A 25,215-nucleotide genomic window follows, 5' to 3' on the forward strand; every position below is an offset into this window, starting at 1 on the left:
CACCAATGTGTCCAATCTGGGCCCATTTTAAAAATGGAAATTCAAATTTTCGGCTTGTGAATTGAGATTCAAAATTCGCACAAACGGCCACTTATCACTGTACGCAACCCCTTCCCTCTGCTCTAATGGATTCTGCCAATGTTGGACCCCAGGCAATGGATGCAAAATGCGCGCCTTTATTCCTGCTGTGTATATTCCACCCCTCCTATCTGTTCCTACGCTACTAATGCTCTGCCTCTGCCCGAAAACATAAACGCACGGAATGGATTCAGTTTGATTTTATGTATCCATGTATTTTTCTTTACCTGTACCGTACTCTGTTAATAAGACTTATCAGAAAATGTGGGAAAGAGGGAACAGGATGCGCATTGGCACGAATATCAAAGTGTTTTTTTCGATTCGAGAGGGCAAGTGCTTGTTTCGTGTGCGAAATGTGAAATGGCTTGGAAAAGAATGATTTGTAGCCTATGGATATCACGTGTATTTGAATTATTGCACTTTTGCATATTTGATTTTATTTGCTATTTGCTATTTGCAATTTGAACTTTAATTTTTGCTTTTCTCAATTTTGGAATAAAAATAAATAATAATTTTGTCTTGTACTATTAAAAAGCAACTGAAAAGGTTTATAATGAGCGAAGAAGGTGAAGCGGATTTTGACGTTGGTCAGGTGGGCGAGGAGATCTCGCTCGAGGTTAAATCCACAGCTGTAGCTGCAGAAGACAATAGCAACACAACACGCAACAGCACCAGCAAGACGCCTCGGTGTGAGCGACAGCCACGCGCAGAATCACCCATAGGCACTGAATGGAGCGCCGCAGCACAAGAAGCAACATCAAAAGCATCTGAACCTTCAAGCGAACGGCGCCCAAGTCGCGGGCGCTCCCCTGGTTGGGCCGGCAGCCGTCGTGGCGGCGGCTCAGACAACGGCGATAATGGTGGTGGGGATCAAGCACAAAGTGCCCGACGTACTGCACGATCGCGGTCACGATCACGGTCCCGCGAGTATAGCCGGCGGGCGGGTGGGTACACAGATTTGCGGTATCGCAGTGGCGGGGACGAGCCCGAGTACCGCGGGAGTACGTCATATCGGCCTGGACGGTATGCGGAGCCGTCGCGGCCGCGGTATGACCGCAGGTATGAGCGCGAGCCCCGGTATCGGCGCCGCGCAGAGGAGAGACTGGATGATCAGCCTGGGCGTCGGGATGTCGATAAGGAGCGCGCCATTGAGGAGCTGCGCTTGCGAGTGCGCGGCGCAGCCGATGGTGCGCGCGAGAGGAGCCGCTCGGCCGCACGCCTGACGATATCTGGTTCTGGTTCTGCTCCTGCTCCTGCTCCTGCTCCTACTTTTGCTCCTGCTACGGCGGTGGTAGTGGCTGAGAGCGTCGGTGGCACAACAACAACTAACGTTGATATGGATGACATTGAGGAGGGCGAGCACATTGAGGGAATGGAAAAGCCCGCTGCCCTGGAAGTGCCGCAGCGACGCAGTGCCAGGGAACGCACCCGCAGTTGCAGCCGCAGCCGCTTGTACCGTGCTGCGTCCACAGCCACGCACGATCCCGAGCCGCGACGCGCAACGTACCGCGACCACCGCAATGACTACGCGGACCGCCGAGACCACCGCGACGACTACACGGACCGCAGGGACCATCGCGACGACTACGCAGACCGCCGCACGCGCGAGCCCTACAGCCGCTCGACAGCGTACGCGTCGCGATACTCGGAGGGCAGGTACGCGGCGCGCAGCCCCGAGCCACCGCGCGATGCATACCGCTCGGACAGGCGGCACTACGCGGGCCGGTCCGACCGGTACCATGGCGACCGGGCGCGCAGCCCTACGCCGAGGCGCCGGTCGCGGTCGCGGTCACGGTCACGCTCACGAGCAGCAGTTGTGCAGCCGCGCGACGAGGAAGAGCGCCGCCGCCATTATGCGCACTCGCCGCGGTATGCGTCGCGGTCGCCGCGCACTGGCTTGGATGTGACCGATTCGACCAATCCGCCGCCACCACCGCCGCCGCCACTGCAGCTTCCGGAGTCGCCGTATCGCAGCGCCGGGTACTCGTCGCGCGGGTACCGCCGGTTGTCGCGCACGCCCAAGAGCGGATCACGGTACGACACGGGCCATGCGTCACGGACACTGTCTCCAGATGCCAGCCATGTGGGGCCAGCCCAGCAGCAGTCTCTGCAGCAGCAGCCTCCGCCGCCTCCCATTCAGCAGCAGCAGCAACAAATGCACCTGCCTGAGCTGGAACTGCCGCTGTTTGCGCATGGCACTGATCTGTTCATCTCGCGCATGCCTGAGGCTGCCGAGTGGCTGGCGATGCGCGGCCAGGTGCGTGAGCAAAGCAGGCGCATTCTGGAAGCTTCGGCGACTGCGAGGCGCTCAGCCTTTGACCTGGTGCATGCCGGGTGGGCGGTGTTGAAGGCTGAGAGCCAGGCGCAGGTTGCATGCCTGCAGCTAGAGCGTGCAGAGATTGGCCTGGGCTCTGCCACCAGATCGCTGATGGACACTGTCGAGCTGGGCAGCATCTGATGACCAGGAAAATAATGGAAAATAAACATTGAATTGTTGCTTTCACTTCTTTTTTATTCTTTTTTGTCCATTTTGAATTTTGAATTTTGCCACCTCACAGTTGCATTCCAGTTCTTTCAATACACTCAATGCTGGCCTACGTGACAGTGGGATCCACCGGGTTTGACCAGCTCATCGGCGTCATCAGCACACCCGCCTTCCTGCGCGCCCTCTCCTCGCGCGGGTTCCGGCGGCTCGTAGTGCAATACGGCAGCAGCTCCAAATCCTTCAACCCACCATCACGCGTGCCCGAGACATTAGGCCTGAGCATCGAACATTTCGACTACACCCGGTGGCCGCAACAATACGTGGACAATGCTGACTTGATCATTAGCCATGCGGGCACTGGGTGTATTCTCGAGGCGCTGCATGCTGGTAAACCAACTATTGTTGTGCCCAATCATGACCTGATGGACGCACACCAGGCGGAGATCGCTGAGGAGCTGGCACACGGCGGGTATTTGTTGGTCACTGAGGTTGAATTATTACATAAGGTGGTGGAGGAGGGCGGGTTTGCTGGCTTGGCACCTTACCCGCATGCTGACCCGAGACCAATTGGAGAAATCCTCGATGAAGAGACAATTTAATTCTCCGACTTTTGCATGCCATTTCTTTCTTTTTCTTTTTCTTTTTTACTTATTCACCTTTTGTTTTTATAATTCTGTCAAGTACAGTGCTAAATAACAATGGTTTACTTGTCTTGCAGTCGCGACCCTGAATGGAAAAAGGAGTTTGTGCGCAACCTCAATATTGAAAACCCTCCGGCGACCGAGCATTTCCCTCCCATCGCGCTCTCTACGGTCGATCTCAACGGCCGCCCATCCGTTCGTATGGTCTCCCCTAGGGGCTTCCTCGGCGACGGGTTCCTTAAAACCTCAGCAACAGACCAGCAGAACACCTGGACCTCAGATATCCTGACCCTCTGCACCCACGCACAAAGCAATAAAGTCCAAGAATTCCTAAACACGCCCGATACGCAATTAGTCTGCTGGCTGCCGCGCGCACAGGCGCAGATTAGGTGTAGCGGCAGGGCGCATCTGTTGTTTCATCCAGAGAACCCCCTGTATTCAACCCTGACTCTGGACCTGGAGCATCGAGTGTGGCCCAGCAGACAAGACAACCGCAAGGATGTGGCGGGGGATCCTGTTCCTCCTGTGGTTGTTGATCCGGAGTTTGTGCGTGAGCAGGCGTTCTTGCACCATTCGCCCGGTATACAGGCTTGGTACTCATGGCCGGCGCCTGGGAGGGCGAGGGCGCTGGATGACTCCCTTTATCCAAAGAACCTGGAGAGGATTGAGGATTCCCTGGTGCGCGATAGATGCGAGGAGACTGCAAGGCGCAATTATGCCCTGGTTTTCATCGACATTGACCATGTTGATATTGTGAATTTGGGCCAGTCAACACGCAGAATATATACGCGTCGCAGTGATAACTCATGGACGACAACCAACGTCAATCCGTAAGAAAGAAGAAAAAAAAGCGTTTTCATTTTTTTCTAGAATATATATGTTGATTTTGTGTCCTTTTATTTTTAATTTAAGAATTTTTTTAGGCTCAGTCTATGCGAAGTTCCAAAAGCAGCCGCTCAAGCATCTGCATCGATGTGGTCCATTCATCCGGCCAACTGAGCATATCACGGAGCATCTGTACATAATCATGGTCCGCCCAATACTCCTGACAGACACTCAGTAAACGCAACAACAGCTCCAATCGCTCCTGCGAACTAGCCACTCTGCGCGCCAGCTTGACCTCAATACTCTCTTCATCCACACTATCATTGCCCTCACCATCATCAATACCATCAATGTTCATACGGAACCCACCATCTGTATAGTCCCCAGTTGTCCGTCTCGGTGACATCGGGTTGCTGCTGTTGTTGCTCTTGTTATTAGTATCCGATGTTTTTTTACCGGATACGTTTTCTATGTGGGTCTTTGGTATTGTTGCTGATAGTGTTGTTTCGTCCATGCCGTCAGAGTCACTTAGTGTGTGGAGGTGGGTTGTGGAGCCCCCGCGGCTGCGCTGGGGTGTGGTGTGCCGGCTGCTGTTGCTCTTATTGCTGCCTGCTGCTGCTGCCGCTTGGGCAGCAGCCAGAGCGGCGGCACCCGAGGTGGTCATCACAGGGGTACCCGCGGCAACCACATGGCCTGTGGCTTCAGACAGATTGACATTGATGGACCCTGCAGAGTGCCCAGATCCATTACCAGGCACCACTGACTGCCGCTGCTGCTGCTGCTGCTGGTGCTTGGATGGGGAAGGCGCATTGGCGTTGGTGGACCAGTAGTCAGCACGCGCTAAAGCCCCCGGCGTGTCCGTGGCTGAAGGCGGCTGGCTAAATGGCCGCACAAAAGCCGGGGTCAGCTGCGGCTCCACCATAGTATTGCCTCCATTCACCCTCGACCTCTGCATCTGCTTCCTCTCCAAGGAATCCGCCCTCGTGCGTGCCAACGCAATCTTCTGCCAATGATACTGGCACACATGCACTTTGGCAGACAAGTAGAGCAAAAAGGGCATATGCGGGGCGCAAAGCTCCCATTCGGGCTCAGGCGCAGCCCCATTGGCCATAGTTCCGGAGGCCGACGCCCTGGCGTTGGCAAGCTCGGTGGCGCGGGCATTCGTTCTGACGCGAATAATATCCGCCGACCTCACGACTTTTTTCCACGCCTGTGTCGCCGTACTCTCCAGCCACAGCAGCGAGGTACAGGCGGATGCCAGGGTGCTGAGGCTGGCGCGCAGTTTCTCGTAGGCGTAGAGTGCAAGGCATTGGTGGATGATCACCAGCCCGTGGTACTGCAGTTCGCGGTGGAATAACGTGACGTCGCGCGTGCTATGGGACTGGTCAAGGCCGGAGCCATTGTCCACGGGGCTGTCCGGCGGCGACAGAGACATGGCCGTGGCAGCGTTGAGCTGTTGACGCCACTGTGATATCTCGGCGTCGATTACCAGGAAGCTCTTGGTGAACTCGCCCAGTGCTGCAAGCCACTCGCCGTCCTCCCATAGGCGGTCGGCCGGCCGCTCCGCTAGGCCATTGCGGAACAGCTGCTCGGCTGCCCGACATTGGTGTGCCAAATGGCCCATGAGAAGGGACAGCGGGATGGCTGATTGGAACCAGAGAATTACGTCGTGGTCCATGTACCGCGGAAACTCAACGTCTCGGTTGGACCCGCCTGGCAACGGCTGCTGCTGTTGGAATGGCGGCGGCGATGCCTCGCGCATGGCGCGCGGGAAACCCACTCGATAGGTGGACTCGTGGATAGCTGGGCTGATTTCAGGGTCGCTTGAAACCAGCGAAAAGTAGCGGTCGGCGTAAAAGAGCGTCCACCAGACACGCCGGCAGTTCTCTGCTACTATGAGGGATCGCGCGCGCCGTTGTCCTGCGCGGACCTCGATGTGACTTAGTTCCAACTGGTACGCGAGCCTATAGGTTTGTTTTTGTTCATTGAACGAAGATAACGTGAGTTAATATTCATCTTGATGGCTTGCAAGATCAACCGATAATCGCATTTAAGTTGGAATGCTGGGGTCAGTTGCGCAGATGACGAGCATCCCCCACCTTGCTTAATACGGCTTATCACCAGAAAACAAAAAAACACCCTGCATTTTCCAATGTGTCACTAAGCAAACAAAAGGAAATTAAAAATTCACACGCACAGAGCACACATAGCGCCAGACATGTTTCAATGCCAAAAACTCATCAAGTTTTCCATACACACATATTTCATATATCTGTGTTGCGCTTACCTTACAGCCAGTTCACGGCGATCTGCAGCCTGCTTCATCCGGCCCATGCCAAACTCAAACATTGACAGAATAGTCCACGTCTGAATCAAATACGTGTTGGGATCCTCCCTTGTAGCCACCTCCGCCAGCGACGTAGCAATAGCAGCCAAGTCCTGGCCAGCAGCATACAACTGACCAGACAGTACCACCGACGGCTGCTTCGAATAGCGCTTGGACAGTGCTCTGATAGCCAGAATGAGGTAATTCGGCACCGTCCCGTCATCATAGGCCTCCTTGAACGACGGCCAGTGCACAATGGGGAACAAGGCGTTAAAGTAGTGGAAGAACTCGACTATATTCGGGTCCATGTAGCTGCTGCTACCGATAATTCCCGACGAGATCATCTGGTTGGGTCTCGGAATTACCAGCGGCGTGGCCTGCGCCATTGTCTGGTGGCCGCCGCGATCACCGCCTGGAACGAGAAACGCCGGTGGCCGCACATGCAGAGGCAAAGGGCTTTCGCTCCCCGAAGACCGATGCCCCGAATGGCCGACGTCGTCCTCGGAGACTGAGTGCGGGCTGCCAGGGAATAACGCCGCAGCAAGGATACTGCCGAGAGGTGCAATGCTCTGAGTTTGGCCCTGCCTTTTGAGCCGCTCGTGCTGCTGGCTATGGCCATGTGGGTGTAGTGGTGGTGGGGGGAGAATGGGCGGCAGAGGTGCTCTGATTGCAACAGCTGCTGTTCTCGTAGTGGGCGCTGTAGGCGCCGGTGGCGGCATTGTGCCCTGCCCGGCCTGTGACGGCTGCAAATGTGGCAGTGTCGGAAGAACCCGCGCTGGCTGCTGCTGCTGGTGGTGGTGGTGGTGGTGGTGCTCGCCTGTGGACGTCGGCGCTGGAGCAAGCCTCAGCTGTTGTCTTGGTAGAATTGGCAGTGGATTAGCGTATGGGCGCTCATACTCCCTGTGGGCGCGCGCCGGGCGGCCCCGCCGTCTCGACGGCACATAAAGGCACTCGCCGACACTGCGCAGGCACGCTGAGCATGTTGGCTTGTTCCCGTCGCAGCGTATTTTTTTCTGCCGACAGCTTGTGCATGCTTGGCACTTTATCGGCGTCTTTTTTGTTGCCGTGGTTTGCTGTGTCGTTACGGTAGTTCCACTACCGTTTGCGTCGTTTGTGTCCATTTGGTCGCCACTGTCGCTGGTCTCTGGCATTTTACAAATGAAATGAGATTTGAGAGAAATATAAAACAATAAAAGTGTCTGGGTTGTATTGAGAGAGTAAATAAATTAAAATGATAAAAGGCACAGAGCACTGAGGAAGTAGCAAGCCGCTCGCTGGTGATAAAAAATACACAGTAGCAGAAAAAAGCAAAGAAAAAAGGGGAGTATTCTTCAACAAAAAAACATATGGCTTGTGCTGCAAATGAACGACCGTTGAATTCAAAGAGAAAATATATTCTAGTTTATAAAGAAATAAAAAAAATCGCGCACAATGAAGCGTTAAAAAAATAAAAACCAAAGTGGGACTTGGATGAATAAATATTTTGACAAGCTTCATTTTAATTTTTTTGGTGTCTGGCGGATGCGGGCCATTTGACCAATCAGCATGTCCCTTTCCATCAATTGACCAAATTTGATCGCTGGGGTCAGTATGAATCGCCGGCATATTTTCGCACCATTAAAACGATTTTTTTATTCTTCATGCTAGGTTTGGCTTGACTGGAGCATATACCAAAAGTATATATATTTTTTTACTTTGTCGCAGCCATCAAGTTTTGATGAACCAGTTTACCGATCGATCTCCAAAACATCTCTGAATGTTTGCTGGCTTGCTGCTACTTGTTTTTTTTATTTATCTGGATGATGTTATGAAGGCAAAAAAATTAGCACAAAAAAGATTCTGTTTACTTTTTTATTCCCAGAACACAAAATTAAATGCACTCTTTGTTTAAGAATTACATTTTTGGTCAGGAGGTATATCCACTCCATTGTTGACTTTCATGAGGGGTAAAGCTGCAAAATAAACCCCCAAAAACTCCTTAACTGCTCGGGTTCGTTTCTCTTTTATTTAAAATTGAGTCTGCATTGAGCCTGGTAAAAAAAAGGGGGGGGAGACAAGGAATACCCAAATTAATGTGCCCCTGGCCATTCACCACCCCATGGTAAAAGCTTTCATAGCGTTGCAAATATCTAACCAGAGCTATTTGGATAAATAAACTATTATATTATATTGTCGCCCATTTTTTATTTGCCCCCACCCTAACTTAAAAATAAAAAATAAAAAACTCTGAGAACAACGAAGTCAAGTGAAGTGACTCGTTCTCTCTTTTTAATCGAAAAAATCGACATACTATTCGTGCATGTGTGGAACTCGGCCGATAAGCAGAATATAGCAAAAAAAGACAAAGCAAACAAAAAAGGACAAACATCCCCTTTTCCTTTTCATTCTTTTTATCTTTGCCTTTTTAACAAAAAGTCAAAGCCCAGCATATCTTTTAATTAATAGACATCTATTTTTCATTTTTTCTTAAAACCTATTGTTTTATGTCAAGGCCAGACGGTCAGTACAGTACCCGTGCTCCGATGGGCGCAGCGGATGAACAGCGGGAGCAGCAGCAGCAGCAGCAACAACCACAGCAGCAGCAGCAGCAGCAGCAGTCACTTCAGCAGCTTGGGCTATTTGATATGCCCTTGTCCGGCACCTCGTTTACTGCCACTAGCGGGGACTTCCCATTCCCGCTCACCGACCAGGCATCACTATTCAACTTCCACACACCGCTGGGACTGGGGATGGGGCTGGGGATGGGTCCGAGGTTTGACTCGTTCTACCCAAACGCAGCCCAGGGCATGAAAGGCTGCGCATTCGATCTGCCCGCACCAACACCCGTGTCTGCAGACAACCCTAGCGCCGGGGCATTTGACTTGCCCATGGACATGGCTCTGCTCAATGGCATGACGGGGAACAACCCATTGGCATACACGGCTGCACCCTCGCTGGTATGCAGCCAGGCCACGCTTGCGCCTTCACACATGACGAGCGCAATCCAAGGGATTTCGGCCAGCAATCATTCGTACTTACAATGGCCTCTGCAATCCCTTATCGGGACGCCCCATTCGTCACAACAACAGCAGCAGCAGCAGCAGGAACAGCAGGCTGCACCTTTGAATTCCTCTCCTCAGGATACACAGGGCCAGATGGCAGCACATATGCGTGCAGCGCGGACACGGATCTTCAACAATGTGCTGCATAATATGAGCATAGGTGGTATCCAGAACCTAGACGGAGTGTACAGCGGAGGCATTGCCATGCCATTAGCCAAAATGGATGCCACAACGGTGGGCGTGCCAAACTACTCGAGCGTTAATCGGTTTATTCCAGACACCACCATGTCTGGTACGCTTGACGTTTCTGCGATTGGGTGCCTGGCTAACTTTGCTGATCTGCCGCTGGCGTTTCCCACGCTGGGCGCGATTCCTCAGCCAGCGTACCCGATAGTCTCACCGATCTTTTCAGCCAATCACTTGTTTGCCACTAACAACAACAGCGGCAGTGGCAATGGCAGCAACAGTAGTGGCCTTAATACAACCAAATTTGCAGTGCCAACATTGGCACCAGCATCAGCCCCAGCAATCGACTCTCAGCACAGCAGTGCTGCGCCGGCCAGGGTCAACCAGGCATGCAAAATGTGCCGCCGCCGCAAGGTCCGTTGTGACGGTCTGCGCCCGTTGTGCGGCTTCTGCCAGACAAAAAAATTCGAGTGCATATACGAGCCCATCACCTCGGGCAGCCGCAAGCGGGGCCGCCAGTCAATACCATCCGAGCCCGGCTCAGTGCAGTCTAGCAACTCTGGCAGCAAAGTATCCGGGCCACACGCCAACTACGTATTATTCCATCATGACACTAGGACCAGACACGGCGATGCTGCTAACTATGATGAGCTTGGATTCCCAAAACGCAGCAAGCGGCGGCGACTCAGTGAGTTTGCCACTGCCTCCTTTGAAGACACGCATGTGAGCGACCAGGATATGTTGGATTCTGACAGTGCTGATGAGTTGTCGTTGTCAGGCGAGGGTCGCGCCGGGCATGGATATCTCGAGGCCCTGTCTAACCACCAGATTGCCTTGCCAGCGAATGTTGCACCGGCGATTGGTCTCCGGGACATCACCAATGGCTGTGCCGATGTAGGGCTCGCAAATACTGCCACTGCTTTGCTGGCCGGCATAACTGGCGCGCCCAGGGGCAACAGCGACTTGAAATATGAAGCAGGCGCGACGAATCCGCACAAAAAATCAGCAGTAGTAGTAGGTAATGATGCATTGGCAGGTAACACGTCTTTATTGTTGGTCGAGCAGCATATGCGGTTGTACTTTACGTTTTTTCACCCGCAGCACCCGGTCTTGCACCGGCACACTTTTGAGAAAGCTGTGCGCGAGGGTACCGTCAACAAAGTGCTGTGGCATGCAGTGCAGGCAATCGCTGCTCGGTACGGGCCAGCGCCGAACAATTTAGCGACCAGCACGAGCGACTACTCGTTTTTGGCCGCCGAGCCACTGAGGGGTATCCAGCAACGGCTGCGGCCATATGAGTACGGCAAGCGATACGCAAAACTCGTCCGCGTCATGCTTCCCGAGGCCACACGAGCGCCGACAATCGAGATCATCCAGGCCCTCTATCTCCTCTCCGAGCATCAATTCGGCACGGGCGACTGGCTCGAAGGCACAACATACTGGGGCACAGCCGTGCGCATGCTCAACCAGCTGCAACTGCATATGACTGACGAGGCATTCCAGTTCCCCGCGTACACATCACATCTGGGTCTCCACGAATCAGCAATATCCTCACTGACAGCAATGCAGAGCCCGGCAAACTACGCCAGCGAGATGCGCAAGCCGGCGCTAAACAGCGAGTCGTGGATTAAGCGCGAGTTGGAGCGCCGCATGCGGTGGGTGCTTTTCGAGTCTGAACGCATGCACACGCTGGCTGGCGGCACACCGCCACTGGTCACGCTCGAGGCAGGCTGGGTAGATATGCCCTGCAGTGACGCTATTTGGGAGATGCCCGATCCGCGCCGCGCTGGCGAGTACGAGCGGCTGCTGCTGCATATGGGCCGGTACTATATTGACGCCGGCGGCAGTCTGCGCGTCGACATGGCCGCCAGCTCTAGCGTGCCATCAAGCCAGCCAGTGAGCAGAAAGCAAAGCACCCAGGCATCACAAGGAAAGCTGCTTGACAGTGCTGCTGCGCCAGCTGCCGGCGAAACCCTACCAGAGGCGCAACGCAGGTTGAATATGCCGCTGGCATCTAACCGCGCTGCCAGCATGCTCGTCAGCGTACGGCAGCGCAAGAACCGCATTCACCTGAAGGCACACACAGCAATTGTCATTGGGCAAATGACGCAGGCACGGCTGGCGTTGTTTCGGCTGTTTTTCCCGTGCCGCTGGCCGAGCCAGCTAATGCCCAACAGTCTGTTTGGGCCTGGCTACGATGACTATGTCGATCTCGGCGGTGGCGGCGGCGCCCCCGGCCCCATGGTGCTGGGCTGGGATGAGCGCTTCCAGCGGATGCGCATCACAATTGCCGACATCGAGGCCAAGCTGATGCAATGGCGCGTCTACCTCGAGGTCATGTTCCCGCTGCGCGAACACGAGGAGGGCTCCAACCGCACGACCGAGGAGAATCAGGCGATCCGCTGCGAGCGTGTCGAGTACGCCAACTACCGGTTTATGCTTGCCGCGCTGCTCATCCAGAACCGGTCGACAGTCCTGCAGCTGCAGGCAACTCTGGCGCGTCGCGAGCGCAAAATCAAGCATGCCGACGGGAGCCCTGCGGTCGGAGATGCTGTGCGCCAGACCATGACCAGCCACTTTTTGCCCAACCAGCCCGGCGACCAAGTAATGCAGGCGCTGCATGCGTACGGTCAGGAGTGCTGGGCGGTTGTTGTGCAGCAGGCGTGCGAGATCGAGTCCCTGCTTGAGTCGCACTGGCAGGTGCGTCCTCACCGCAACCCAGGCCTGCGCACGATGATTAAGCCCGATTGGCATGCGCCTAATGCCATCAAGGCCAAGATCAATGCGGAGTCTAACCTGCGCCGGTTCCCCGAGGACCAGGTTGAAATACAGCAGCGTAGTGTTGGCGAGGATGTCAGGGTATTCTTTTCGCACGAGACGCCGCCGTACCCGCTGCTGGTTGCCAATCATCGCCTGTTGGAGGCCGTGGTCAGGTCGGCCAGCAGTGCGAGGAAGCAGGTGGGCGCCGAGCTCACGCTCGCGTCGAGCATGAATACGAATATTCATATCGAGACCAACGCCAATGCCCGCGACATGGATGAGCACGCGGCGGGTTCTGGTGGATTGCGCCAACAGCGAGGGAAACACAAGGGCACTAGCAGCACGAAGAGCGGCAGCGGCGGCAGGCGTGCACCTAAGATCGACACTGACAGCGCGGGCGAGGTTGACTTTGAGTCCTCCAATGAGGCCGCCGGTGGGGATGGTGGCGACGCAGGGGGTGCCTTAGACCCGTTCCGCATGCAGCTGCCAGACACATCGTATTTTATCTTTCTGGCCGCTAAGACGATGATCATGTATCTGCACCACTCGAAAATGTCAGCATACATACTGGCGCGGCGCAAGAAAACGGGCGGCAGCGAGAGCGGCGACTTTATCCTGCCCAGCTCGTCAATCTCCGTACAAAACGAAGCAGCAGCAGCAGGGGCAGCAGGGGCAGCAGGGGCAGCAGGGGCAGCTAATGACGGCGCGGATACCGGCGGTGATCCGAGCGCGGACACGTCGCTGCTTCCAGATTTCACAGATGACCTTTCTCCGGCGCCGCAGTTGCGCACGCTGGCCGATGTTCGCCGTATGCAGGATCGGCTGGAGATTGTTATGACGGCGCTGCGGCTGTCGCAAAAGCACTGGATGAAAGTGGACTACTTTGTGCTGTGCGCACGCAAGCTCCGCAACATGTCGGTGTATGGTCCCTGGCGCGGCGAGGATCCGGTTTCGACCGATATTTCTGCTGAGCTTGCAAACGAGTTTCCTTGAGTGCCGCATGAATAGCTGTACAGATGCAGGATGCAAGGTGGTTGAAGATATTTTGGGCACCGCACCCTATTAATTAATTAATTGGTTTTATTTTTAGAATTCAACAACCCAATTAATAAAACAATATATACTTTTTTGTTGCGGACTTGTTATTATTATGTCCTTCCTTATTGTTGGCGAGTCAAGATGACACTATTTATTTTTTGCTGCATGCCACTCAATAAAATGCAATACAAAGGCTGATTTGAAATTCAGCTCCGCCAGAAATGCAGTGCAAAGTGGTTTTCATTTGGCACAAAGAATGAAGATCTGTGAAAACAAAGTTTGTCATATTTTTGTTTTCACAAAAAAAATTGTTGCTCTTTTTAATTTTCCATTATTTGGGGTTTTTGATATTGACTGTTGTCTTTTTGTTATTTGGTGGCGGAGGCAATGCGCATTAAAATGATGGGGATTTCAATGAGTTTAATTGGGTGCCATATATTTTCTATTCTTTTTGCGCAAGGAGTGAGCGAGATGATTGCATGGCAAATGCGATGCTTTTTGTCCATTCATTCCTGTTTTTATGCTCTTTTTGTGAGTGGGAAGTGTTGGATGACCACTGGGACCTTTCAGAAAGAAGCAAGCTAGATAATGTTATATTTTGCTTCCTATTTTTCTTTCCCCTCCTGTTAGCTGTTCGTTTATGTTTGCTTCTTCTTGCAATGCGTTATCACTACTTCCGTATATAAGGCTTGGCATGTTTAAGACATGCTTCTTTCTTTTTTCTCTTCAGTTTTTTATTTGCTTGAAAAATATTTAGCTTATTTTCATCACTCTCCTTGTCTTTTCTCCTATCCCCTCCCAAATTTGACCACGCGACATATCGAATTTTTATTTCTTTTTGTCTGCCCGCTTGTTGTTTCATCATTTTTTTATTTTACTCCACACATGAGTTTATAATCTGCGCAGCTCAGCCATTTTCCCCCTTGTATTGTTCTTTTTTTGGGATTAACCTAACAAATATGTGCATTCGCCACGAGTGACAAAAAATACACATCATTTCGTCTGCACTACATCTCGTCTCACTTTAATTTCGTCTAGTATTCTTGTTCATTATTATTTTCCACTTTTGGGCGCTTTACTATTTCAATATTCCTATATCTTTTCTACACTTTCAACGCCATATACCCCCCACCCCCAAACCATGCACAGACACAGCGAGGCTTCCGATGCCAGCCGCGGCAACAACGTTGATTTGCACACAGTAGCATCAGCCAGCTCTTGCAGCCAAGGAAAGGACCACACAGCTGAGGTCACATCCATAGCCGACACTGCAGAGTCGTATCCCAGCAGGTGCGAGTCGCCTCTCCTGCCCATGGGCCAAGGCGCAGCGTGCCGGATTGACCCCGATCGGCTGTCGCAGCAGCTGGGGAAGCACAGCAATAGGCAAAGCCAATACTCGATGGTATACAAGAACTATGATATCCACGACGACGAGGAAGACGATACCCAGAACCGGATGGAGGAAGTGTCCGGCAAGCATCCGCGTAGCGCCACAATGGTCGGGAGCTCATTGAGAGGCAGCAAACACGGGCTTCTGCCTTCTGGGACGCTTAGTCGATATCAAATGCGGAGGCAGCGCACGCTGATAGGATCCAATACATATCGCAATGATGGAAGCAGCAATGGTGGTGGCTCGTCCTTGTCAGCAGCAGGAGCAGCAGTCGGTCAGACATCGCCTGTGCGGGAGCTTTCATCCAAGCTAAAGTCTGCCTGCCGCAAGCTCAACCCCAAGCGCCTAACACGGCATGGCCACCACCACCAGGCTGATCACGCCAGCTCTGCTGGGGCACCCGCTGATCCATCGCATGACACTATTTCGACAGACACGATGGAGTTTGTCTCTACTTTTGCCCATGACCGGGCAGTCAAGTAAAAAAAACGCTGTTTCTTTGTTTCTTTTTTTTTGGGATATATTGTGATGACAACCACTAATATAAAAGCTTTGGGTGTCCACAAATACATTTTACCCGAGAAACGTGCACTCTTGGATCGCAAAATAACAACATAAAACCTATTGTAGTTTTATGGATTGGGGGGAAGTGATAGCCTAAACAAAACAAAAAAAGTTGGCCGCACGCGGCAAAAAAAACCTCCCAGAGTTCTGGATCTTTAACACTTAAAAACCTTCGAATCATATTTCATTTTTTTTACTTCCCGCCTTTATTTTAAGTGAATTGAATTTGTGTCAGCTAATCGGATTGTGTAGTCTCGGCCATCCCAAAAAAAAAAAAGTCGAACCGTGCGCCCTGCATAAATCTTTTTTGTTTTGTTTGCTGGTATTGAGGTAATTGCGATATGTTTTATTTTTCTTCCACTATTTAGTTATTTTGGTGGCAACAGCGGAAAAAAAGAAAAATATCACGAATATCACCTGCTGCAAAAACTTTGGATTTGCAATTTGTGCTGCAAGCAAACCACACTATTTTTTGTTTGCTTAGATTATTACCAATCACACGGCCATAGCAATAAAATAAAATAAAATAAAAAATATTTGACTGTGCCTGGAACACAAGTGATCAAACGAACTATATTTCAGGAGACCCTTCTGCTCTCGCTTTTACATTTATTCTCTCTACCTCTTTCTCTTGCTTTCTTTGTCTCTCTAAGCTTCTAGCTAACAAACTCTTACGGTTCATATATATTTTAAACTTTATTTCGACAATTTTATTGTCGTTCCGGTTGTACATATATATTTTTTTGTATTCGCGCATTTTGAAGACTTTCTGTATTTTCTAGTTACCAACTTTACCTTAATTTTTTACCAAGCAGCAGTAGACCTTACCTATGGGACGGTTAATGTGTTATATTCGGTCGCTTTTCAACATTGATAACAGCGGCAGCAGCATTGGCAGCAATTCTTCAGTTTTTAAAACTAAAAACAAAAACCCCACATCGACCAAAAATCTCGAAAAATCCAACAAAGCGCTCATACAAAAGTCGCGGTGCGATGCAGACTGTGCCAGAAGACGCTCGGCAATGCAACAGTGCTCGATATTTGCCCCGCCCCTACCATACGCCAGCTATGAGTCCTACAACAGCAACACGAGGATGTTTTTGAACACCGGAGCTGTGCACATTTACAAAACCGCGCTTTCTGAGGACGCCATGCTGCCGCTGGAGGACAAAGGGCTGGGCAGAATCAAGGCCATATATGAGGCGTGGTTTTCCAAACATGGGTCGCTATCCAGGGACAAAATCAGCGGCATCTTTGTTTTTAGTTTTGTCAACGCCAACATGATATCAGGCACTATATCCTGCGGCGGCTCGGATGTCAACAGGACGACGGCAAAGCATTACGTGCAGTGCCTTTATGCGGGTACGGGAGTTAGGCGCAAAGCTCATATTGACGACAAGAGTGCAGGATGCATGGGTGCCGAACTGTGGATTAAGGCCAGCATGCCGCTGACGCAGGCATGGGTGCAGTCAATGCACATTCCGCCGACAGAGCGCCTCAATCGCATGTGTCTGCTCGCTGCACCCAGTCCTGACTTCACCACGTTTCATAATGGCGGTAATGAGCTGGCAGAGCTGCCCATGCTCTCTGCGGGCCAGGGCAACCCGGTGTTCGAGCTCGACAGCGATGTCTACGTCTATGTCTGTCGCCTTATACCATGTGCTAGCGTGTGCTACACTGCGCAGTCGGCTGCCAAAAGCGCCAAGGAGCCGCCCATATTTGAGTTTCCAAACATCCGCCGCGTGGCCACCATATCGACAGCACACAAGGCGCCCAGCTACGCCGCTGACGATAACAACCAGAAGAGTCGCTGTAGTCACAAGGGTAAAAAGCATGGGTACCGCCACTGCCAAAATCAAAACAAGCAAGTGCCACAGCCGAATGTTCTCAAGCCGGGCAAGACGCGCAGTGTATTTATCCATTTGCTCAGCGACTTTAACAAAATCGGAACAGCCAAGGATAGCGGCGCATGCCTGATGCTGCCTGGATCCATCCAGCTCAGTGGTGGGGACAGCATCCACCTGCAAAACGTAATACCCGGTTCCGAGATTATTATCAAGAGCTCGGGATTCGACCGGGCGCAGTTTTTGCTGGTCGACATGCCTGCATACGACGACGAAGAAACGAAAAGCATTTAAAATTTAGCGTAACAAAAAATAAATAAAAATTATGTTGCAAAAATAGTATGCCTACTGCCGGGATCGAACCAGCGCTCTTCAGTTTTTTTGCAGTTACACGTGAGCATAACAAGTACAAGACTGACGCCTTACCACTTGGCCAAGCAGGCTTTTTACATCGAACCACTGCTGAGCTTGGATTTTTAGAGCTAATTAGCAATGTTTAATCTGAAGTAAATTCCCTTAGTATAAATTCATAAGCTATTTGTTGAGGCAATTGAGTTGCTTTGTGCTTTGAATTGTTAAACGCTTTTTTAATTAAATAAAAAACCCCAAGCATTAAACTTTAGCCGTACAGGGTTTTAAGTATTAATGTTTGATACCCAGATAGTACTTTGAGCTCAGACCATTCTCTACTACGGCTCTGTCAGTTGCAACTGCAGTAACAAAAGCTACACTTTGCCGAATTACAAAAAAACAATTGGAGTTCACTTTTTCGCGCTTTGGCGTTGGATAACAATAAAGAACGCTTTTGATATATTAACTCAAATAGAATTGGCACTACCAAGAGCATGGTTTGACTGTTTAAAAAAGCATGCTGGACACACCGGCAATAAGCAGGGTTGTAAGTGACAGAGCAGGGATAATGGTTCCAGTGCTGCTGCTGCTGGACTCATCATCCTCGTCATGGGAGGAAGAAGCAGGCTTCTTGCTAGAGCTGGCCTTGATGCTGCTGCTAGACTTTTCCTCGCTGGCATCGCTCACCTCGTTGTCGGGAAGGCCAGAGTCAAGCTCCTCCTCAGAGGCTTCAGAGGCGATATCAGGAACTTCAGCAGTGGTGGCCTTGACAGTAGCAGTGGTGTCCTCAACAGCGGCAGTGGTATTCTCGATAACGGCAGTGGTATCCTCGACGGCAGCAGTGGTATCCTCGACAACAGTAGTGGTATCCTTGACAGCGGTGCTGCTCTCCGAGGCACTGGCTTCGGCAGAGATAACAATGGCGCTGTCGTTGATAACACCGACCTCGGCGTCCTCGCTCAAGCTAGAGCTATTGGAGCTAGCGGTATCAGCGACAGCAGGGACATTGTCGGAGATAGGTGTGGATTTTGCGGTGTCCACGACAGCAGGAGCAGAAATAGTGGTAGAGATGGTTGCCTCATTAGCCTTGGGCTTGATGTTGACAACACTGTTGTCATTGCTGTCAGGAATGGTGGACGGGGCCAAAACGGCTGCCTGAGTAGAGGTGGGGGCGACAACTGGGGCTTTGGTGTTGACAATGACCAGAGCATCGCCGATCAAGTCACCACCAAGAAGGCCATCGTCGAGTTCACCGTTATCGAGCGAGCCAGAACCATCATCAATGACGCCAGCATCCTGGGCCTTGACGGCAGCGGCGGCCAGCACAGCGCACAGAGCGAAAGTAGAAACAGAGAACTTCATTATTGTGTAAGTGGCGTCAGGGAGGTACGTAAAAGAGAGTGTGTAGGTGTGTTTGCGTGAAAAAGAAAGTTTTTTGGGAAGGGAAGACGTAGGGTTAAGAGGGGAGAAGAGAAGAGAAAATAAATGAATTGTATTGATGGCGTGGTTGCTGTTTTGTATTATAAGAATCTTACAGGTATTGCAGCAATGCTCCAGCACTGGATTTCTTCATAGAAAACGGTCTCGCTCAACAAACCGCTTGCAATGTGGAAATGAAGGATTTGCACATGTTTATTTTCGTACCTCTGGTGCCATTTTTGTCGACACTTATTTGAACCCCTCAAAAGGAAACATGCATGCACGCTGCAGAGACAGACTACAAAGCAAAACAAAGCGTTTAAAATAGAACTTGTCACTTTCGTTTTTTGTTATTTCGAAGCATGGTGCGCCTAGTAACAGGTGCATGTGCCAACACAGCCGATCCCATCCACAGCCAGCCAATCTGCACATGTATCCAAATATGCATATGTACACGCACGCGCATTCTAACCCCAAGCTCGATACACTCAAGCTCAGGGTTGCATATTCTGTATTTGTATTTGTATTTTTTACTTTGCATATTAGCGTATTTTGAAACTTGAGCTTCACTTATAAATAGAATACAAATAAACCGTTTACGCTTCCAGCTTGGTCGCTAGAAGAGCAAGGTTTTCTGGCGACGCAATGCGCGTTGTGTAATAAACAAGCCCAACGCTATCCATACGCAACTGGTAGCGCATGTACTCTGCTCGCCCAATGTCCAAGAAGCGCTTCACTGCATGTCCAGCACAAACACGCTGGCTATGCGTGAGCCCAGAGTAGTGCGCGGCGGCGACCGCTTTATCTAATTCCGAGTTTGGCGCAGAGGATGCAGGAGGAGCTGGCGAGTTTATCGCCCAGCTCGACATGGTGGCCAGATGCCTGAACTCGTCCCTCTGGGTGTCGCACCATTGGCCTAAATCGGCTGCGGAATGCGAGGTTGTCGCCTTGGAAAGGTACGTGTGGTCGACGAACATTGAGTACTTGCACACATGGTGGCAGCACAGGGCAATGGCAACACCAGCTACGTGACCTCCGGCCTGCTGGTACCGCTCAATGCACTTGATGGTCAGATCCGTCGCTGCACCGCACAGGTGCTTTGAGTAGGCAACAATTGGGCGCAAGGTGACCTTGCCAGTCGATGGGTCAGTGATTTGCAGCCCCTCGACGCTGGCCAGGTTGAGGTCCCGGATATCAATGTAAATTCGCTGGAATTGGCGGCGGGCATGGCTTTGGTGCTTGTCGCAATCAGATGTCGCATCAGTGGTGCCACTGGGCGCACGGTCCGGCTCGTCAATGTTGAATTTTTGGCGAAAGTTTTTTCGGTCCACAAGAAATATGCTGCTGCTTTCCAATTCAGCCTCAGCTTGCTTCTTAGCCAGCGCTGCGTGCACGTATACAGAAAGCTCGCCCTTTCCAGCACCAAACTCCACAAACGCGTACTTGGGATCCAAAAGATTGTGTTGTTCCAAGTGACCAATTAGGGACGACTGCTGCAGCGTGTGCTTGGGGTTGATCTTTCTGTGCTTGCGCTCATCGACCGACGGGTGAGTGCAAATTTCCATAGGGAACTCCTGCGACGGACGGACAAGCTCGAGCAGATCCTTGAGCGACTGTTCTGTGGCGATATTGTTTTCAGTTAGCTGCAGCGCACCGACCGAGCGCAAATATGAGAGCACCACAGGCTTGAGCAGCCGGCTGACAGTTTGCTCATCGAGGGTGTTTCCAGGCTTTGCTTTGGGATTTTCCGACAAAGATGCCAATTCACCAAAGGTTCTCGAAACCCCGCCCATGTAGATCTGCTCACCTGGCTTGACCATCAGCCGGGCATCAGCCTTTGCCAGTCCCTCCTCGCTCCACATCTGCCCACACTTGCTAAACAATCCCTCGGCGTATCCTGACGGCAAAAGTGTAATGTTGCAGTCCGGCAGTGTATAAGCTGGGCGCTCATCTGGCGGACGAGCGTTGCACAAGGAGCTCATGTGTTTCTTCAATTTGTGCAGATCAACGGAGTGGGATGGATCATAGGGACAGGGGACGCGTTCGGGGATGCTGGCGCTCTTTGAATCGCTGACCACCATGTGCTCGCCGCAATACTTGCTGTTGTTTTTTGTCATGAACGGGCAATATCGGCCTTTATTTACCACAAAAAAATGACAGCGGTTGTCGCCCTTAACTGGAGGCTGCGCAGTAATCCTGGGAGCAGCTGCTTTGCCTATCGCCGCGGCAGTCTGCTTGTCGGTAGTACCCGCTTTTGCGCGCTTGGGCTGATGCTGATGCTGATGATGTGCACTGGGCGATGTACTCATATTTCTAAAATTTTAAAACAAAGTCGTGAGAAGAGACGATTTGATAGTCAACCAACGTTTTTCTTTGGCTTCAGTGCTGTGCCTCGATCGGCGCGCACTGGCTCGAGTATTTTGGGACATTGAAAAAATGAGACTGCAAATATCTGAAATTGTGTTTTACTACCTCCTAACTTTAAAATTCTCAATGTTTGAGGATTTTTTTTACAGTGGTCGAATCTTTTTAAAAAAATTATTTCTGGAAAAGAGTGAAAGTGTGTATACGGAATGACATTATATTGCATTGATTATCATGGGCTCTGAAGGCACCAGCCAGTTTTAAAATATTGACGCATTATACATGTATGAAAAACAGGGTCGGACACTCGTCAAATATAGTGCAAAATGTGTTAAGTCTAGGCATGTTTCTCTAGTCCAGCAGCTCGTCAATGTCACTCACACGTTTCCGCGAAAGCTGCTTGCGCTTGGTGGGATCCATGATCTGCTTGCGAAGGCGGATCTGCGTGGGCGTAACCTCGATAGCCTCGTCAGGGTTAATGTATGCAATGGCCTCCTCCAGGGTCCACGACTTGACGGGGGTCAAGCGGATGGCTTCGTCCTTTCCGGCTGCACGGATATTAGTCAGCTGCTTGGCCTTGGTTGGATTGACCTCCAAATCAGTGCCATCCTTGCTAAGCTCACCGACAACCATTCCCGGGTAGACATCGTCGCCATTGCGGACAAACAGGCGGCCACGCGCCTCGATCATGTTGAGGGCGTACGACGTGGCGGTACCGGCCGACAAGCAGACCATACTGGACTTGCGAGTCTTCTCAAAAGCACCGACATACTCACCGTAGCGCAGGAACGCGTGGTTCATGACACCCGTACCGTGGGTATCGTTCTTGAACTCCGAGGCGTATCCCAGAAGACCGCGTGTCGGGATATGGAAGACCAAGCGCGCCTTATCAGCAACATCTGTAAACGACTTGAGCTCGCCCTTGCGCTTGGTTAGCTTCTCAATGACAATGCCCGAGGTCTGGTGGTCGACGTCAATGGTGATTTCCTCAAAGGGCTCGAGGATAGAGCGCTTATTCTCTGGATCACGCTTGAAGAGGACGCGTGGAGGGGTTACAGAAAGCTCAAAGCCCTCGCGGCGCATGGTCTCAATGAGAACGGACAACTGGAGCTCACCGCGGCCCCGGACCTCCAGAGCCTCAGACTTTCCGTCGTCAACAATTTGAAGAGCGACGTTGGTCTCGGCCTCGCGGCGCAGGCGCTCGCGGATCATGCCGGAGGTCAATTGGCTGCCCTCCCGGCCGGCCAGGGGCGAGTCGTTGACGGAGAAAGTCACAGAGATAGTTGGCGGATCAACAGGGATAAACTCCAGGGCTTCAGTGATCTCGGGACCGCCGATTGTCGAGTTGACGCTGACGCTGGGGACGCCGCTGATAGAGACGACATCGCCGGCGCCGGCCTGCGCCATCTCGACCTGCTGCACGCCGCTGCGGAGGAACAGCTTGGTGACCTTGCCCTCCTCCTTAACCACGCTAGTGCCGGGCTCCAAAACGCGGATACGGTCGCCCACGCGCACAATACCGCTGGTGATGCGGCCCAGCGCGCACTTGCCGAGATACGGGTTGGCCTCGAGCTGCGTGACAAGCATCGAGAAGGGCGCCGCTTCGCGCTGGCCCGTTGGCGGCGGCACACGGGCGACAATGGCGTCAAAAAGCGGAACCATGTTTCCATCGGCCTTTTGTCCCTTGTTTGTGGCGGCGACAAAGTCAGCCACCTTGTCAAGGCTGTCTGTGCACCAGCCCTCTTTTGCCGATGCATACAAGATCTCGTATGCGGTCTGCTCGTCTGAGGCGCCCAGGGCCATGAAGAGCTCCAGAAGCTCAGAGTCGACCTCGTCAGGGCGACTAGTCGGACGATCAACCTTGTTGAGCACTACAAGTGGGTTGAGGCCGCGCGACAGGGCTTTGGTTAGCACAAACTTGGTCTGGGCCATAGCGCCCTCTGTGGCATCAACAACCAAGACAACGCTGTCGACCATGGACAGGATACGCTCAACCTCACCGCCAAAGTCGGCATGCCCGGGTGTATCAATAATGTTGATGCGGTGGTCCTTGTAGACGAGCGACGTGACCTTTGATAGAATGGTGATTCCGCGCTCTTTTTCTATGACGTTGGAGTCCATGACGCGAGTCTCCTGCATGGCAGTGGAGCCTGACAGGGCGCCCGACTGCTTGAGGAGACAGTCAACGAGGGTGGTCTTTCCGTGGTCGACGTGCGCAATAATGCCGACGTTGCGAATCCGATCCATGGGGATCATGTCGCCCAGATCAATAGAGTCAACCAATTCTGACGCGGAAGACCGTGATGTGGCCGCTGCGGGCGTCGAGTAAGCGCGGGCAGCGGACGACAGTGTCCGCGGGAGATCAGGGACCACCCGTGCCTTGCTCAGCTTGGGTGACAGGATGCTGCTTCCAATGGCTGTCGCCGCTATGCTTGACAGTCTGCGATCGGTTTGCAGCTTTGTAGCAATATTTCTGCTGGAAAAGGCAGACCGTGTCAGTCGACGGCCTGAAATGCGAAGAACCGACTGCATGACTTTTAGAGGTTAAGAAATAGGAGAGCAGGTTGACCAATGTGTGTTGTGGATGATCAAGAAGAAGAAAAAGTCAGAACATTTAAGATAAGATATTTCGCTGTTTTCCCATTGCGGAGAACCATCGCCCACGCGAACAATGCATGAAAAATTAGCGTAATTTGCTGAAGAGACGGTTTGATAATACTGATCGAATTCAGAAACTTGATCGATCAGGACCAATTTTTTTTTTAGATTTTGCTCATGCGGCTGTTTGCTTTCAGGTTGACGAATTACCGAAATTCTTTTTGTTTCCTTCAAACTCAATTGAATTCACACCCCTTTTTTTAGCTATCTGTAAATACTACTTGCAAAATAAAAATGAACAGCAACGTCATACCGACCAGCCCTCCCCGCAGAAGCCCAAACATCCTGATAACCGGGACACCGGGCACGGGAAAGACAACGACCTCCGAGATGGTAGCGCTGGCAGCGGGACTCGAAAAGGTAACTGTCGGAGACCTTGTCAAGGAGCGCAACCTACACGACGGATACAACGAAGACTTTGACACATACTGGCTGAACGAAGACAAGGTGGTTGACGAGATGGAGAGCATGATGGCTGCAGGCGGCATATGCGTTGACTTCCACACATGCGGGTTCTTCCCCGAGAGGTGGTTTGATCTCGTCGTTGTACTGAGAGCAGATACCAAGAACGTGTACGACCGGCTGGAGGGCCGTGGATACAAGGCTAATAAGATCAATGAGAATGTTGAAAGCGAGATCATGCGGGTCGTTTTGGACGAGGCCTTGGAGTCGTACCAAGAGGATGTTGTGCTAGTGCTGGACAGCAACACAGTGGATGATATGGAGACGAATGTCGAAAAGATTGCTGTACTTGTGGAGCGGTTCCGGGAGGAGCACCAGCACATCCAGTAAATTCAATTTTGATCAGATTTTTGCTGAACTGCGACATGCGCGTTTAGAAGCTCAATACATACAAGATGGAAATTTTACGGTAAATATCAGATATTTAAATCTCTACTCGAGAAATAAACAAACGAATGTGTTTTTTCTGGAACCAAATGGGATTTTAGGTTGTCATTTTAGAATGGTTGAATAGACAGATGCAACTCCAATGGTGCAAAGTGGGATCCATGTGTGCATGGGAGCACAATGGAGGAGAAGCTAACATCCAGAAGCAGCAGCACGATTGCATTTGTTATCAGTGTCGAGATAACGTGTAAAATTTCCAGCTGGCTGACAAAGATCTAAAATTTTATTCTCACAAGGGATTGCCAAAAATGTATCTTATTTTGCTACGGAGCATTTCGACAAAAAAGGAAATAGGGTGGCCACAGCGCAAGGCAGATAATAAAAAATAAGGTGTAT

At 51.6% G+C, this 25,215-nt stretch overlaps 11 protein-coding genes and 1 non-coding gene across 12 annotated transcripts; 7 read left to right on the forward strand and 5 right to left on the reverse strand.

Moving 5' to 3' along the window:
• Positions 1-1,324: 1,324 nt before the first annotated feature.
• Positions 1,325-2,576, forward strand: BX661DRAFT_176893 (uncharacterized protein). The gene has a single exon (XM_051534507.1). It carries the CDS (start codon positions 1,415-1,417, stop codon positions 2,534-2,536), a length of 1,122 nt encoding a protein of 373 aa, XP_051394657.1. The 5' UTR covers positions 1,325-1,414; the 3' UTR covers positions 2,537-2,576.
• Positions 2,577-3,219, forward strand: BX661DRAFT_176894 (glycosyl transferase). Its single transcript, XM_051534508.1, has one exon. The coding sequence runs from the start codon at positions 2,665-2,667 to the stop codon at positions 3,160-3,162; it is 498 nt and encodes a 165-aa protein (XP_051394658.1). The 5' UTR covers positions 2,577-2,664; the 3' UTR covers positions 3,163-3,219.
• On the forward strand, positions 3,220-4,083 carry BX661DRAFT_176895 (uncharacterized protein). The gene has a single exon (XM_051534509.1). It carries the CDS (start codon positions 3,262-3,264, stop codon positions 4,036-4,038), a length of 777 nt encoding a protein of 258 aa, XP_051394659.1. The 5' UTR covers positions 3,220-3,261; the 3' UTR covers positions 4,039-4,083.
• BX661DRAFT_203159 (fungal-specific transcription factor domain-containing protein) lies at positions 4,084-7,814 on the reverse strand. The gene is made up of 3 exons (XM_051538522.1): positions 7,441-7,814; positions 6,317-7,098; positions 4,084-5,993 (listed from the first exon to the last, which is right to left on the reverse strand). The coding sequence occupies exons 1-3, from the start codon at positions 7,504-7,506 to the stop codon at positions 4,130-4,132; spliced, it is 2,712 nt and encodes a 903-aa protein (XP_051394660.1). The 5' UTR covers positions 7,507-7,814; the 3' UTR covers positions 4,084-4,129.
• Positions 7,815-8,690: 876 nt separating this feature from the next.
• BX661DRAFT_176900 (fungal-specific transcription factor domain-containing protein) lies at positions 8,691-13,479 on the forward strand. The gene has a single exon (XM_051534510.1). The coding sequence runs from the start codon at positions 8,839-8,841 to the stop codon at positions 13,333-13,335; it is 4,497 nt and encodes a 1,498-aa protein (XP_051394661.1). The 5' UTR covers positions 8,691-8,838; the 3' UTR covers positions 13,336-13,479.
• A 1,042-nt stretch (positions 13,480-14,521) lies between these two features.
• On the forward strand, positions 14,522-15,253 carry BX661DRAFT_196014 (uncharacterized protein; the record flags this gene model as incomplete). Its single annotated transcript, XM_051538010.1, has 1 exon — positions 14,522-15,253. The coding sequence occupies one exon, from the start codon at positions 14,522-14,524 to the stop codon at positions 15,251-15,253; it is 732 nt and encodes a 243-aa protein (XP_051394662.1).
• Positions 15,254-15,872: 619 nt separating this feature from the next.
• Positions 15,873-17,515, forward strand: BX661DRAFT_176903 (uncharacterized protein). The gene has a single exon (XM_051534511.1). The coding sequence runs from the start codon at positions 16,165-16,167 to the stop codon at positions 17,470-17,472; it is 1,308 nt and encodes a 435-aa protein (XP_051394663.1). The 5' UTR covers positions 15,873-16,164; the 3' UTR covers positions 17,473-17,515.
• A 5-nt stretch (positions 17,516-17,520) lies between these two features.
• BX661DRAFT_t7 lies at positions 17,521-17,621 on the reverse strand. Its single transcript has one exon. It is a non-coding gene; the product is annotated as a tRNA-Thr (tRNA).
• Positions 17,622-17,948: 327 nt separating this feature from the next.
• On the reverse strand, positions 17,949-19,036 carry BX661DRAFT_176904 (uncharacterized protein). The gene has a single exon (XM_051534512.1). It carries the CDS (start codon positions 18,889-18,891, stop codon positions 18,037-18,039), a length of 855 nt encoding a protein of 284 aa, XP_051394664.1. The 5' UTR covers positions 18,892-19,036; the 3' UTR covers positions 17,949-18,036.
• A 422-nt stretch (positions 19,037-19,458) lies between these two features.
• BX661DRAFT_176905 (methyltransferase TRM13-domain-containing protein) lies at positions 19,459-21,315 on the reverse strand. The gene has a single exon (XM_051534513.1). The coding sequence runs from the start codon at positions 21,255-21,257 to the stop codon at positions 19,545-19,547; it is 1,713 nt and encodes a 570-aa protein (XP_051394665.1). The 5' UTR covers positions 21,258-21,315; the 3' UTR covers positions 19,459-19,544.
• Positions 21,316-21,492: 177 nt separating this feature from the next.
• BX661DRAFT_176907 (elongation factor Tu family protein) lies at positions 21,493-23,896 on the reverse strand. The gene has a single exon (XM_051534514.1). The coding sequence runs from the start codon at positions 23,842-23,844 to the stop codon at positions 21,664-21,666; it is 2,181 nt and encodes a 726-aa protein (XP_051394666.1). The 5' UTR covers positions 23,845-23,896; the 3' UTR covers positions 21,493-21,663.
• A 234-nt stretch (positions 23,897-24,130) lies between these two features.
• On the forward strand, positions 24,131-24,944 carry BX661DRAFT_176909 (P-loop containing nucleoside triphosphate hydrolase protein). The gene has a single exon (XM_051534515.1). It carries the CDS (start codon positions 24,205-24,207, stop codon positions 24,760-24,762), a length of 558 nt encoding a protein of 185 aa, XP_051394667.1. The 5' UTR covers positions 24,131-24,204; the 3' UTR covers positions 24,763-24,944.
• The last annotated feature ends 271 nt before the right edge of the window (positions 24,945-25,215 follow it).

Source organism: Kickxella alabastrina (genome assembly GCF_025024165.1).
Source record: "Kickxella alabastrina strain RSA 675 chromosome Unknown BX661scaffold_2, whole genome shotgun sequence".
Classification (NCBI taxonomy): domain Eukaryota; kingdom Fungi; phylum Kickxellomycota; class Kickxellomycetes; order Kickxellales; family Kickxellaceae; genus Kickxella; species Kickxella alabastrina.